At 38.7% G+C, this 15,659-nt stretch overlaps 1 protein-coding gene across 2 annotated transcripts in view; it reads left to right on the top strand.

Annotated features, from left to right (window-relative positions):
• LOC128863515 (neural cell adhesion molecule 1) overlaps positions 1-15,659 on the top strand; it is a 78,327-nt gene that overhangs the window by 49,431 nt on the left and 13,237 nt on the right. For both annotated transcript variants that reach the window (XM_054102720.1, XM_054102721.1), the window contains 3 exons: positions 1,810-1,998; positions 2,580-2,711; positions 6,552-6,704. In XM_054102720.1, coding sequence (XP_053958695.1) covers positions 1,810-1,998; positions 2,580-2,711; positions 6,552-6,704 — 474 coding nt within the window. The remainder of the gene's footprint in view (positions 1-1,809; positions 1,999-2,579; positions 2,712-6,551; positions 6,705-15,659) is intronic.

Here is a 15,659-nt window from a genome sequence, read left to right as displayed (position 1 = left end):
CATCTGGTATTGTAAAAACTTGGCTTATCTAGAACTGCCCACATGTAGTACAGACACCAGCACAGAGTCCAGATCTCAACGTTATTGAGAATTTGTGGTCAGTGCTGGAAAATAAAATAAGAAACCACAATATTTCTAATGCTTCTGATCTGAAAAGGGCACTACAGATCTTCCTGGGATAAAATCAGTTCCGATTATACAGCAAAACTTGTAGAATCTATGAATTCGCGATTAAAAGCTGTTCTGAATCAATAGGGATACCCCACTAAGTATTAGCTGTAATCATGAAATCGAATTATTAATGTGTTTATGTTTTCTGAATACTTTTAATTTAGTGCATCATTTAAGCTGTGATCTCAAAACTCAAAACTGTAAATGAGTTATTTTAATTTGCCATATCTTTCTTATGAAGAAACATTTTTTGTTATGTAATAAAACGTGTTATTTAACAATAAAAAAATATAAGATTTTTTCTTTAATGGAAATATCATAAAATATATTTGATATTTTAATAAGTTTTTTTGGCTGCATCAAATAAGCTGTGAGTTAGTGTATATCATAAATATCTCTAAGCGCAATATTCCTCCTATTAAAAAGGGCTTGGCAGGATGAGCGTATGCCAGAATAGTGAAAAGGCGAAATAATCTACCTACTCCACAAAAAGGGAGTCAAATTCAAGTGTACAAATTGTTGACCCTTCTTAATATTTGCTATAAAATATGCTCTAATATTTTGTAAGAGCGGTTACGCCCATTCGTTGATAAGATAGTAGGAAATTATCAGGCTGCTTTCAATTCAGGAAGGTCTATAATACACCAAATGTTTACCATAAGAGAAATCGTTAGAAACTCAAGAAAACAATGTAACCACATTTCATTTTGGTTTATAGACTTCAAAGCTGCATTTGATAGTATTATACGAACTCATTTCGTCGCTGCTATGAACGAATTTGGAACCACAAACAAACTTATCCGACTCACAAAATCAACACTGCGCCGTAATTCGACAATCTGTAAACACCAATTTTGAATGACTCGCTGGATGACTTCGGTCGGTTTCTCGTGAATAACTTTAGTAATGTTGGCTTTCAATGCCTCAATCGAATCTGGTTTATCTACAAAGGAAAACCCTATAGGGAAAAGTACCTGCAATCTGATCACCCTTTACAATATTCACTAAAAACGGCAAGATTAGACTCTGTGGGCCGTCCAGTGACGATTCCATACTGATTGCACGAAATTAGGCTTTTAGTGGCAAAGGTCGTCTTTTCATTGGCAATGGTTTCAAAAAGTTTAGAAATTGTCGAGAGCTAGAAAATTGAGCGACGTAACTCGACTAATCCTTTTATAAGAGAAAATTGATTAAGTTTCAAATGTGCGAAGCAAAAAAGGTAATAAATATTTTTATGTATGAATACATTTTTAACTTTTAATCTCTAGATTGACGAGAGAATTAACTGTAAATTTTCATGGAGATGTAATACTTAGTTATATGACTTAGCAGCAAAGGTTGCTTAGGCTTTCAACAATACTGTATATATAAATATGTGTGTGTGCGCGCTCCACTTTTCATTTGTTTGTGTTTATGTGTCTTCATACTTACATATTGCTTGTTGCTGTTGGCAACTTTTCGGATTACAGGAATGTAGTAAAATTTTCGCTTACTATTCATTTATTCATTTGTTCCCACCACACCGAGCCCTTTTCATTCACCACTCTTTATGTGTATTTCTTGTGCAGCTTCTTCTTCGTTTTCTATTGTTCTTACACTTTGCTCTGCTCTTTTTTCTCTCCTCCCATGCAATCATAGGATTCTTGGCGCTGGTGTTTGAGCACATTGCGCTGACGGACAAGGGCAACTGGACGTGTGAAGCCACGTTGACCAACAACAACAGCAACAACAATGAAGCATCATCATCAGCAGGGGCAACAACAACTGATTCTGGGCCTCTGGCGGCAAGCGGAGAGACAAGAAGGTCTTTTGAGCTACTCGTAAATCGTACGTTTACTTCCGCACAGGTTTATCTTGTGTAATTTATACACTTACACATGCCCAGATTTCCATACACACACAAATACATTAATTCACCAAAGCACTCCACAAAATACTTGTACTAATTTAAGCATTGTTCAAAGTGTCACAAATGACTTCCTCGTCATGGTTATCATTGAAAAATAATCTCTGCTACAGTTTAGTTACAACTACATGCACTGACATATACACCTTTACCATGCAGGTTTACACACTTATATTTACTTGCATAGAAATGTATATTTGCACCCACTAAATATCCGTTACATTCTTCTCTTTGCATTTCCTTCTATTTTTCTTAACATTTGCTTACACATCATTACGTAATTTCTTGCTGGGTCGACTAACTTCGTATACTTACATGCATACCCATATCCTTAATGTTGGTTACTTATACGCCCCATTTACCGCTTCGCAAACGCTTTGTTGTGGTCTTTGGATGCCCGCCTGCCTTATTGCGGTTACTGCGAATGGATTTAAACGAAAAAATCTCAAACTGAATAAAAATCTGCCATTCATCCACTTCACCAACAACAACGGGAGAACAGAGAAAATTTCCTTTGACAAAACGGAGCTGGTGCAGTCGGCGGGCGAGGGTCGTGATGCTACGGTCAAGTGTGTTGTTAAAGGTGACCCCCGTCCGGACGTGTCGTGGCTATATAATGGCGAATACATAAACAGTGAGTAGGCATGCGATGGCACGTTTTTCAATCAAATAAAATTAGGTATTTTTGTTGCAAGTCAGTGGCAAATAAAATGGGTGTAGTTTACCTAATTAAGAAGAATTAAGGGAAAATAAAACAGTGCAATAAAAATTGTTGAACGAATGAATAAAATATCTGTTCTTCGATCCTAAAATTATCGTAGACGTGTTTAGAAGCTTATTCGTAACTTCGTGTTCAAAATAATGAAAGTTCTTGGGTGTGCAGTCAACTTTTCTCTGATCTGGGTCTATTTGACTGTTGGGTATTGCACAACTTATTTCTCAGGAATGCTCAAAACAGACATAGCTCCATTTCTTCATGTGTTATTTTGAAAACACTTTGGCCGCAATATAATAGACGGAGGACTCAGAAAGTCCTGGGAACTCCACGCCATTCAATTTCCAAACTCGTAGCTGTGTTTACCGGTCATTGGACAATCGGCACACCCGCAGAAAAGCTAGGTTTACCATTTAACCTCCATTTCAGAAGCTGGGAAGACCTTTCAGACGGATTTGGCAACTAGACGATTGAGGTCACTGGTACTCCCTTCTTAACAGCCTGGAAAACAGATGGAAATGAACCAGACAGGTGCAAAAAGGAAGAAGGGGCTTTGGATTAGACGATGACGTCAAACAGAAGCTAATTACGTTCATATTAACCGCTTCAAGCTACTGATGAGTTTCATCAGGTGTGTGATATTTAAACCCGCAATATCCACGTCGAGAGCAGGGCAGCTGAGAAGATGCTGAGATGATTCCACCTCATCCTCCAGACAGCTTCTGCCGAAAGAACTTTAAGCAATCCCAAGTATCACCGCATAGATACCTTATGGACTATGCCCGGTAAAGATACCTACCAGATTTGAGAGCTGCGGCCTTGTTAGCATTTGAAGTTCCCTCAAGCGCCCCCGATTTACCCGTGGCCAGAAGGATCTCGCGACTTTCGGCGTTAGCGCACAAGCCCAACGCTCGCTGAATTGACGCAATACTCATATTTCCAGTCGTAGACCGCAGGTTCTCAAGGGAGCTTCAACCCTCTCATTTTACGATGAAATCACCTCCAGGGTCCCCTGTCTAGCCAGCTCATCCGGCCAGCAGTTTCCCTCTATGTCGCTATGACCGAGAACCCAAATGATCCTAATATTGAAGTATTCGGATGCAATCGGGAGAGAAGTCAGACATTTCTCGACTAATTTGGAACTCACAAACAATGAGCGGCTTTAAGTGCCGCTTGGCTGTCGAAGTAGATATATACATTCTTTACAGTAATTACCATGCCCTGTCTCTAAAGGTTACACCCTGCCAACTCCCTTGAGGGAATAGGTATGCAAAAAGTACCCCTCGGGCCCAGCACCACGGGGATAAACTCAAAGTTATTAAGAATACTAGGGTATCCGTAGCTTATGGTCCGAAATCTTCAATCTGATTGCAGCGTGTGCAGCTGCAGTTTTCCCTTGCGTTGAGCTTTAGAGTAGGAGTGATCCTCTCCATCCTCTTAACTAATATTGTCCTTTCCAGCAAGTTCCACCAGACAAAGGCTCCGTTGTGTTATAAAGCCAAAAAATAACATTGGCGCGAAGCCCTTTGCCGATGGCGCTCCTGCAACCTTTCAAGGAGAATATTGCCTTCCTAATTATTTCCTCAATGTTGAGCTTTCACATTAGCGCTGAATGACTGGAAAAGTTATTAAAAAATATCTGTCCGTTCATCTCTTTATGTATTGTAAAAATTGAGAAACTCGGCACACAAATAAATCTCCTTGTGAGGATTTTTGGTATTGAAAATTTGTACGCACAATCGGAGAAGTATCATTTAATGGCGTAAAAATTTTTAAATTTCAATAACCAACTTATTTTGGACGGTTGATTTAAGTTTCGGTGTCCAATGTAAATAAACATTATATGATAGAAAATATTTATTTTTTCTCATAGTACTCGCCTTTCGGAAGGCAATGGGAAACTTCGGGGAGCATTTCCGCCGTAAAAAAGTGTATGGCCACTTGGCTTTACCGTAAATTGTAGAGCTCTTCATTTTTAGGACAAAATGAAGACGCTCGCCATGAAATTAAGAAAAAGCTCAGCCAAACATCTAACAAAGTAGGTAAGCACGCGGCAAATATGTAAAGTCTCCCTTTTCGAAAAAAGTCAAATCGATCTAAGAAAAGTTCACAAAATATGTATTTTAACACATTGTCACTCGCTCACTATAAGACCGGTGATTTTAGACCTGAAAATTACTTTGGAAGGCGTGTAATAAAAATAAAATTCATAAAAATATCCGTAAAAGTCCTCCGCAATAATGTCTCCCTCATCCATAAGGAATATAAATAGAATTATTTGTTACTTTACCATACTATAAGTACCAATCACTCCGAAATAGAAACCGAACTGAAATCTTACTTAGAAACACAATGGATAATGCTCAATAGCAGTAACCGTTGTAACGAAAACAATCCATGAATTATTTATTATTATATAATTATGCTTATAGCCGAGACTAATAGAACAAAACAAGAGTTCTCCTTCCTATCTAACGAAAATGAGAAAACTCATTCCCAGTCACCAACACATGTCTAACGAAAGCGAAAAATCCCGTCCCCGGCCACCAACAAATGTCTACTAAACTCGAGAAATCTCACTCCCAGTCACCAGTAAAGGTCTAATGAAAACGAAAAAACCCGTCACTAAGAAATGTCTAATGAAAACGAAAAATCCCGTTATCCGTCACCAACAAATGTCTAATGATATCGCGAAATTCCGTTCAGAGGCCAAAAAGTGAGTTTTTTTGACTATGTTGAAGTGAATAAAAATGTTTCTGTCTCAGGATTACTAACCGATGGCGAAATTTTATCTGCGACAGCTACGAATGAAAAGAGCAACGATGAAGACGATACATCAGAACTTTTGGCATAGGTGTCAGTTAAGGTGGCAAGAGCCTCATTCGATAACTTACAAAACTTTTGTCTACAAAACGAAAGTGATGAAACAGCATATCAGGCACTTATTCTCCTTAAAGAAATGATTGAAAAGTCTAGGCAGCAGCAATGTGCTTCGAAGCAAACGCGTATAAATGAGTTTCTTACAAAGATTAATTAATTCACATTATGAATATGTGAAACGTTAGCAGTTAAATAAAAACACTTGATAATTCGAAGTTTTTTTGATTTTCTATCAAAAATTTCGAATCATTTAATATTTCAAACACACGATTATTCGTAATATTTTAAGAGTCCCTCGAATTTCGAATTCACGAGAGACGACTGTAGCAAACTTCAATGATCTATAAAATTGCACACCCGAAATTTTTCCAAAAATTCTGTTTGAAATTTTGATGAAAATTTCCCGAATTTTTACAATTTTTCTAAAAAAGTTTGAAACTTTGCATTATATGGTTTTTGTTGCAGTATAAATTATAATTTTGTATAAAATTCATTAAAGTTGAAAAAAGAGTTAAATAAATGGCCAAAACGTATCAATATATGGCGCCTCAGTTTTCGCCTTATTGAATTTATTTTTACGTTGACTGTGTGAACTCGTAAAAATATTTTCTGGCTCTCTTTTATTTCAAAATTTTATACGTGGCAGTATTTGTTATACGTAATAAGAAATTTAACTGCTTGAAAAGAAAAAAGAAAAACGTTAACATTTTAAACAAATTGATGCTCTCTTTACCCCTTTGAATTGTGGCACAACTTTGATGCTATTGTTCTATATTCAATGCAATTACTATTTCTAAATTCTATAGCCTCTAGGTGGATTAACGGGAAATAACAAAGTTGTATAGAAAATTTCATGCTATTTTGATTTGTTTCACACAGCTGTCAACTCGACCAAATACAAAAAACTCTCCGATGGACTCTTCATCAAGAATGTACAGCAATCGGATGCTGGTGAATACACGTGTCGTGCGATGCGAATCACACCAACTTTTGCGGATTCCGAACAAATTACGATTCTGCTGAGGATACAACGTAAGTGCATCCAATGGGCCACCATACCACACATACACACACATACCTGCATATGGCAATATATATATGTATATATTTTTAAACTTTCATGCAAGCCACGTACACAGTCAATCTAATACATGAACAGCTGAACACACTCATCCAAATATGCACAAGTGTATGTATGTATATGAATATGTATGTATGTATGCGTGAAAGCGTATTTCTGCAGTTCAGTGCAAGTGTCAATTCCGTAGAGTAAGCGGTTCTAAACCCAACTGCAAATGTATGAGGGTGTGTGTGTGTGTATTTGTGTTTGTGCGGGAGTGCCTGCGTTTGTGTGGGAGTATGAGTGTATGCAGTATCAGCTTAAACCAACGCAGCGGCGCATGCATTTAATTTACAGTTATTCGGCGCACTCTCCAAAGTATTGGTTGTGGGTGTGTATGTGTTTGCCTCTTAGTACCCATAAGGGAGCGCAAACATTCATTTAACTACATATGCATACACATAAATGTGCATATACATATATGCATATACTTGTAGATGTGTGTAGATTTCTATGGAATATGCATGGAATGCACTGAATGTTTGTATGTTTGCATGTATGAGTAAGCCTGCCGCCATACATACGTGAAAGTGTTTTCACAGCATAAACTCGCTGCACAAAATATATCAAGTATAAATATGTATATTTTTGTATGGATGGGTATATATGTACGCGTATATAAATATGCATGTATGTATTTATGTATAACAGCATTTGTGTATGTATGAGAAGTGTATGCTCAGGCGGCGCCAAAGTGCACTTCATTACCAAACCAAAAGCGACGATACCCACACACACTACACACACACATCCACTCATACTCATACACACTTTCACGCACATACACTCATTATGTGAAATTTGTTCTTTCTTTTCTGTCTGTTTGCACGTCCTTTCAACAATTTGTCTACTCCATATTCTACCTTAACTATACGTGTACATTCATATATGTGAATGTGTGTGTGTAAGCGATCGAATGTTCGCAGCCGTATAACTTTATTGAATGTAGATATGTATGTATGACTGTATGATTATAGCGGTTGGTAGGTTTCATTTGTGAGTTACGTCTCACTTAACTTTTATATATTATAAATTGTGGCAGAGAAAGTTATTGCTTTAACAGAAGTTTCACCACCACCAAAGCTATGTTTTCAATGAGTAAAAGTACAAAATTATAGCACTCCTGTGCTGCATTTTTCACCAGCAATGAATTTGGAAACTAGAAATATGGTGAATGAAGCGCAATTTAAATATGTTTGTACTTTCGTTTTTGTTTTTCTTACTTTGAGAAATTCTTAAAGGAAAGTCTTGCGTAAATATTCAAACTAATATTCTCCAACGCTAACCGCTACTTCCGACCCTCTGCAAGGTAATTGTCAAACGCTTATCGAAAACTTACATTTAATTAGAAAACCAATTTTAAATTTGATCGGTTTTTTGTTTCATTTTTTCTTGCATGTCGCCCGTGAAGAGCAAACTCTCATGAGTACTGCTATACCTGCATTGCAGTGTGCACGACTTGTAGCCTCACAGCTACACCTGCGTACTAAATACATCTACACAATCTACCTTTCTCCCCGCGGAACTGCCAAAAAGGCTTATGGATTATTAAGGATATGTTTCTTTTGCACACAGATTCCCTTTCAATTATCACCTAACTTCAACATAAAGTCTATAATATTTCCTCCGCTTACAATTTAGACGAATTTCGTGAGCATTGCGTGGGCATTGGAACAAAACGTGATCAACATCTTCCACATTGGGCAGTTTGTTGAGCTGTCATGGTCAAATCTATGGAGATAATTTCTAAATACCCCGTGCCTTGAAAGGAATTGAGTTAGGTAGTAATTGGCTCCCCCACCGTTTCTTTCAAACCACGTCATGGGTATTAACTCGGGTGTCCATCTACCTTTGGGTTATCTGTTCCACCGATTTTGCCAGTGGGCGATCGAACGATACCTTTCTTTACGCCTTGCTCTATTGCCGTGTTCGGATAGCCTTATATATAATGCCTTCATTTCTTTGATGAAAATGCCAGCCGGAATTAGTCTTTCAATGACGAAGGAAGCTTCTTCAGATAGATGAATATTAGTTTTCTCCAATAGCTTTTAATGTTCAATGCGTCAGCGCAGATCGTTGTCGCGTATAAAAGGGCCGAGCTGACAACCCTACTGTATAGTAGCCCTTTGCTACGGCTAGGGCCATCGTCGGGCTGGTGGAGTAATACTTACCATTTGAGTGCTTTCAAATACGCATGTAAGCATTGTTGTGACAACATGTGACCTATGCCGGATTGTCACTCAAGAGAGTTTTGTTTCGGTTTTCGAAGGCTTATTACCACCTCTTCTCATCTAGTGTCAGCAGCTCATACCAAGTACAAATACAGAGTATAAACTCCGATATATGTATACATATTTAGAAGTGGCATTGATGTAGACGGTGATGGTGACACCAGCTGGACAGGCTTACCTCAGTAAGCTCTCTTTTCTCTTAGGATCATCGTAATATAGGATTAACAACGCCGTAGCTTTCGAATTTGGTAGGTATCCTTACTAGACATTGTCCGTAAGGGGTCCGTGCGGTGAGACCCAGGATTGCTTCAAGTTCTTTCGGTAGAAGCTGTCTGGAGGACGAGGTGTAATCATTTAAGCAACTTCTCATCAGCTGCCCTTCTCTCGTCGGGCTAAGATTTAGACAACTGAGCTCTCACATTTTTACTACACCTGCGGTTATTGCGGGTTTAAATATCACACACCTGGTGAAATTCATCAGTAGCTTGAAGCTGTTAATACGAGCGTAATTAGCCACTGTTGCTCGTCATTCTCTAATCCAAAGCACCTTTTGCCACCTGTTTATGTTTTTTCCTTTTGTTTTCCTTCTCTCTATGGTATCACAACGAATGAGTTTTGATTATTTGTCAAAATGCGCCCCCTCGCATGGGCAGCCTATCGTAAAATATTCACGTTCACAACTAAATATCCGTTTCTTAATTGGCGTATGAGCAGAAATTCTCATAGACCGTACTTTCCGTTCAAGCTTTGAAGGAGTTAATCTCTTTTTTGCCATCATTAGAAGTATGGAACAATGAAATATATTCGCATCGCATAATCTAAACAGCAGAATCTCTAAATTAAGACTCGTCGGACTAAACGCTGTTTTTGTTAAGCTCGCGAAGCTTTCTCCCGGTATTTCGCTGATGTGGCGCACTGACTAACGTCGCGCATATACCTTCCCGTTAACTTTTCTGCAAAATACTTCCTTTCAGTACCAAGATATTGTTGGACAACTTCGTAAAAATTGTGTTTATATGGCCACAGCTCATATACCATGACAGTTTGTTTAGTCCATTGGGTGGATTTGGCTTCCTTGAAAGATGTGATTTGACGGTACTCCACAAATTTTCGTTTGAATTCATTGCAGGCGATTAAGGAGGTCACTTGAAATAACAAAATTCTTAATTTGTAGCCAATGTCCCTAAAGGGTCATTTTAAGACCCAGTGTGGATATAAAACTCTCATCCTACTGTAAAGAGACAACTACTTTTTCAGCTTTCGTAATCGACTTCTACAAAGAGCTGGTTGGTTGGTTGAAGTACCCGACTAGAATTACAGTGAGGCATGCCGAAAAATCAGTTAGACCCGAATTAGGCAGGCCTTACTGAGGCACGCCTCACTATTACCTTACCAGGCCCACGTTAGGCAAGTCAAAGATTGGCATGCCAGAACAATACCAAATTTGCTGGTGGTCACGAAAATCTGTGGCGGTGTCTCACTTAGGCATAAATTGGAATCCCTAACTGATTAGTAGAAGGGACTCCGGAGTATTACCGAAGTTCCGTTTTTCGAACCTGCGCCTAATGAGGCAGATGTGTGGCGATACCTTTCGGGACTTGGGCCTAGTTTGGCTGCCTTATGAGGCGCAAATTTGGAATGCGGTCTGCCTTATTTGCGCCTAATCACCGCCTTACCAAAATTTCTAGTCGGATAGTGATTCTCCAAGAATCGAGCTAGTGCTTTCGCACCTCGCTACCAACAAATTATATGGGATATTCCTTCATGACTGTATCCAGTCTGAGAAATCTTATAAAGTTATTAAGTCTATACCAGTCAGTAGTGCCATGTTTTCCAAAAGCGGCCTTCTCACCTTCCATAGAGCAGTGCATTCACAGAGGAAGTGGAAGATAGTTTTCTTTTTCTCCGGTTGATTACAACAATTACAATGCAGGGTTTGATTGAAAAGTAATGAGCCTTATTTTGTTAAAGCAGTTTTATTAAACCTTTTGGCTTATACAACTAATATTCTTCAAAATAGGACCCTTGAGCGTCAAAACACCGCTGGGAGCGGTCCCTCCACTACAGGAAACATTTTTTAAACTCATCCGCCGGAATCGCGTTCAATTCGGCTGTCGCAGTTTTTTAGATCGCCTCGATGGAGTTGAAACGCCTCCTCTTCAGCTTTCTTCTCAGGCGCGGGAACAAGAAGAAGTCCGGAGGGGACAGATCTGGGCTGTAGGGAGGGTGGGGAAGCACGGAACCCCCATCTTGGCCAATCGAAAGGTGCAGAGGAAGGCGGTGTGCGCCGGCGCATTGTCGTCGAAGGCCTTCCAGATCGCTGTTCGTCTTCGACGTCCTCCCGGCCTTCCTTGAACGACTTGTGCCACCGTTTTACCTGAGCACTGGCCAGAGATTGGTCCCCGTAAGCCTCCTTGAGTAGCCAAATGGTTTCGGTACTCGCTTTGTTTGGCTTTACGCAAAATTTTATCGAGTAACGTTGCTCCAACGATCGCTGCATTTTCGCCACTGCAAAATCCTAACACACTTTTAAAACAGCTTTCACGCGCGGAGCGATGTTGACTGCACCGCTGTTGCCAGCGAACTGGGACCGGTTTCTAGTGGAAGGTGAAGGTCCTACGATAATTTTCCCCCCCCAGCCGATTCGGTTGTTCGCTTGGCAGACGCTCCGCGCGGGAAGGCTCATTACTTTTCAATCAAACCGTGTATAAATATATTGTAAGGGATACCCATTTTAACTGCTTGCTCCAGAAGCCAGTTAGCTAGTGTAAGCTAATCTTCTTCCTCGGTCGACTTTCAAAAATTGGTATTTTATGAGTATACGCTTAATGCCAGATTGGCCAGATTAAAAGCCACATTGATTACATCCAATTAATAGGTTTGCAATTTTCAAACAAAGTTCGTGATTCTGCGGCAGTTTGTCGTATACTGAAGGTTCCCCGTCTTTGAATTTGATGGAACTCAGTTTAAATTTTGGTCGAGAGGCATGTAAAGTACATATTTGCACTTTGCCTGGCTTTTGATGACGTATTGGTATTCGTAATTGCACACAGTCGAACAAGGATGTCGGATAGTGTCATCGGTTGCCTAGAAGTTTTCTCAGTCCAGCCCGCAGTAAGCCATTTGTAGAATGTGCTCTCAGCATGACCTCGCTCGGTCATTTATTGATCAGGTCGTTAATGCCACTCTGACATCACTAAAATTGAATATTATTCCCAGACACTAATCCTTTTGAGTTCTACCAACGCCGGCGAATGAAGCATGACTTGGCTAAGCAGCATTTCCGTTCTTACGACTACTCGTGATGCTACCTTTTTTTCGACCTCGGCACGCATACTGTCAGAAAGTTGGGAAAAAGTTGTGGCTAGTTGAAAAAGTTACAGCTTCAAATGCTGAAAACAAACCACGATTTTCCATTTGCATATCGAATAGCAGTGAAACATTTGGCTTTAGAATGTTAGCTACTTCAAAAAAATATACCTTAGTTTTGTTTTTTTTTTTTCATTTAAAAAAATGTGCGAAAGCCTTTCTCTTTTTTATTGTTTCCTTCTCCACATACGCACATAAAACATTTCCAAATGCATTTAGCCAATTGATTTATCCTCAAATATGCTTTTAATTGCCAGCAAATTTGCAGCTTCCTTAGCACTTTTTGAAACTATAGAACAAAATGGAATGGATTTGAAAATATTGCTCTTTGTTAGTTCTCGTTCTGTTCTTTTTGTTTTTTTTTTTTTGTTGAAGTACGGAGTTTAAAAGTAAACAAGCGATAGAGGAACGAATGAAGGCATCAATCGACGGATAAGCGGACAGACCAAAGGCTTACGGACTGGCACGCAGGCACGCAAGCCGGCAACAGTGCCCCCAACGCATTTGCCTAATGAATTGAAACTGAAACTTTAAAGCCAAATGCTCCTCCACTTACTTTGACATAATCAAAGGGTGCCAAGGAGAGTGAGCAACTGGAAATGGATGAAGGTTAGTTGGTATTAGAGGGTGGCGTTCTACTTCACTTTAGCAGGAAAGCGCATTTTGCATTTCCAGTACGCACTAACTAGCAGTTACTCTAAGACCACCACCAGCAACAACAACAATGACACCACCATCACCTTTAGCATCTTCCTTTCTACTCCATCGTTGCTGCGTTGCTGGGCTTGGATTGCACTAACCACTATTCAAATTGATTGGATTGGGCAAAACGATATGTTGCTCTGCTATTACTTACTACTCGTATATGCAATGCTATACGCAATCGGAATAAGTGAAGCGAGGGGGAATGCAAAAGTTACAAAATGTGGGCGGAATTGCATTTTGGTGCCTGAAGCAAAAGTTTTTAGCAAACTATTTGCAGCAGAAGTTTTGCATTAAATCCCCGCTAGAAAGGGTTGAGAGTTCAGTACCACATATACATACATACATTTTTATGTGTATGTAAATACTTTGAAATTGACCCTGTTGGAAAATTCGCTAGTTGCGAACTTTTATGTTTTTAGCGGATTTGGTACGGTTAATGGTACGAGCGCCTTTTCAATTTCGCATATACTTGTAAATATAAAGCACTGATAAATTTTCAATAGGAGTTTCATAGGAAATGTTAATTTTCCACCGTGTACTCCATTTTGGATCTCGTTTGGAACTATTTAGTAGTAAACTCGATAGTTGAGGATAGTACGCTCTGCATTCGTTTTTCGATATTTCAGTCCCAGTACTATACCCAAAAGCTTAGATCTGTAAGAAAGTAATTTCGAGTATGAGAGAACTCCATATAACAAAGGAATACTCGTATATGATGATAGAGTATAGCATGAGAGAATACAGAAGATTACGAAGTCCGTGAACCGACAAACACGTTCTCCGTGAATTTGTATGAATCAGCTCATTTGTTGAGAGTTAAATAGTTTTGCGCTCATTTTCACTTACTAACCACCCTGTGTATAGGAATTTTGCAGTTATTTTTGAATTTCAATGCTTAATAATTTATGATTTCTGACGTTCTGGTTGTTTTAAAATAAAAAAAATTTAAATTTTAAATCTTTTAGTTTTCACTATTTTTATTCAAAGTACGGCTCTTGACAATTATACGAAATATGCGAAAATGGAATAATTTAAATGTCCACCATGAGCCCGGCTACTATCAAGTCTGTCATACGAGAACCAAAATTTTCAAAGAATCGTCTTCACTTTGTCGTATTGAGTTCAACAATTGGCTAATCCACATAGACTTTACTACTTTTCAAAAAACTACATAAACACTTACTGTTTTGTGACAAAAAACAAGTATATTGTGGATATGATCATGCTTGGTGATGGAGCGCCAATGCCCACACAACTTATAAAAAGTTCAAAAATTGTTAGCTTATTCTTATTAAAATCAATATTAGTTATATTTCATAAATTTATTTCAATTGCGCATTTCTCCTTTCTTGCATTGTTTACATTAACCTAATCTAACTTTGCATTGTTGCGTCGATTTTAAAGTTTGCTCTCACAAAAAATCTTGAACTAAACTTACAACAAACTGACTCTCCGATTTTCACAACAGACCGTTAACCGGCTCTCCGCGACTTTGAGACGAAGTGATAGTGATTTGTTTACGAGATTGTGTTGGTGATATACGAAAAAATTAGCGCAGCCATTGTTCATGTTACTTTCTTGCTGTCTGAACCATAGATAACTAGATGCGAAACTCTTTTTCTCGTGAGAGCGCTGAAATAATGTGCATTTTTTATAACATTCGTCTGTAATGCCACAACGGAAGATGCACGGAATAGGTATTTTTTAAACAAAAATTGGGAATTTTCAGTTTCCACACCACCATTAAGGCTAGTATTTAGAGCGCGGTTCCCCAGTATGCAATCAGTATAAATAAAGAGTTTTCCAATAAGAGGTGTTATTTTGAAATTCAAAGAAAAATGCTATTTTTTAATATAGGGTGGGCCATATGGCGTTTGCTTTTTGAACCACCTATTTTTTTGAGAATGGTAACACAAATGACATGTCAAATGAGTTCATAATTTACTTAAAGGTTTGACATTTACGAAATGGGACGCTATACGCTTGAACAAAATTGGGAAATATTGAAAACCTATTTCCAAAGTGGTGAGTCGTCTTCTTCTTCCGCGGTTACAGTAAATGGCGAGCGTTACCATGACATGCTCAACGAGTTTTTGTTTCCAAAAATTGAAGAGGATGACATGGACGATATTTGGTTTCAACAGGACGGTGCAACTTGTCACACTGCCAAAATTACACTCGAACTTTTGGTTCCCGTTTTGAATTTCGATATTAATTGGCCGCCTCGCAGCTGTGATTTAAGCCCGTTGGACTATTTTTTGTGGGGAGCCGTTAAGGACGAATGCTATGCGAGCCATCCAGAGACGATTGATGCTTTAAAACACGAAATCGAAGTTGCCCTTCATGAAATTGGAGCCCAAACAATCGAAAATGTGCTTAAAAATTGGGTTGATCGAATGGCCTACTGTAAAGCCAGTCGTGGCAGTCATTTGAACGATTTTATTTTTCATTCATAAATGACAATGTTGAATCTTCAAAATAAAAAAAAAGCTTGAAAAAATATTGATTGGTTTTTTTATAGCCGATTCAAAAAGCAAATTTTACATGGCCCACCCTATATAA

Source organism: Anastrepha ludens, chromosome 5, assembly GCF_028408465.1.
Source record: "Anastrepha ludens isolate Willacy chromosome 5, idAnaLude1.1, whole genome shotgun sequence".
Taxonomy (NCBI): Eukaryota; Metazoa; Arthropoda; class Insecta; order Diptera; family Tephritidae; genus Anastrepha; species Anastrepha ludens.
This window is presented reverse-complemented; position numbering and strand designations above follow the sequence as displayed.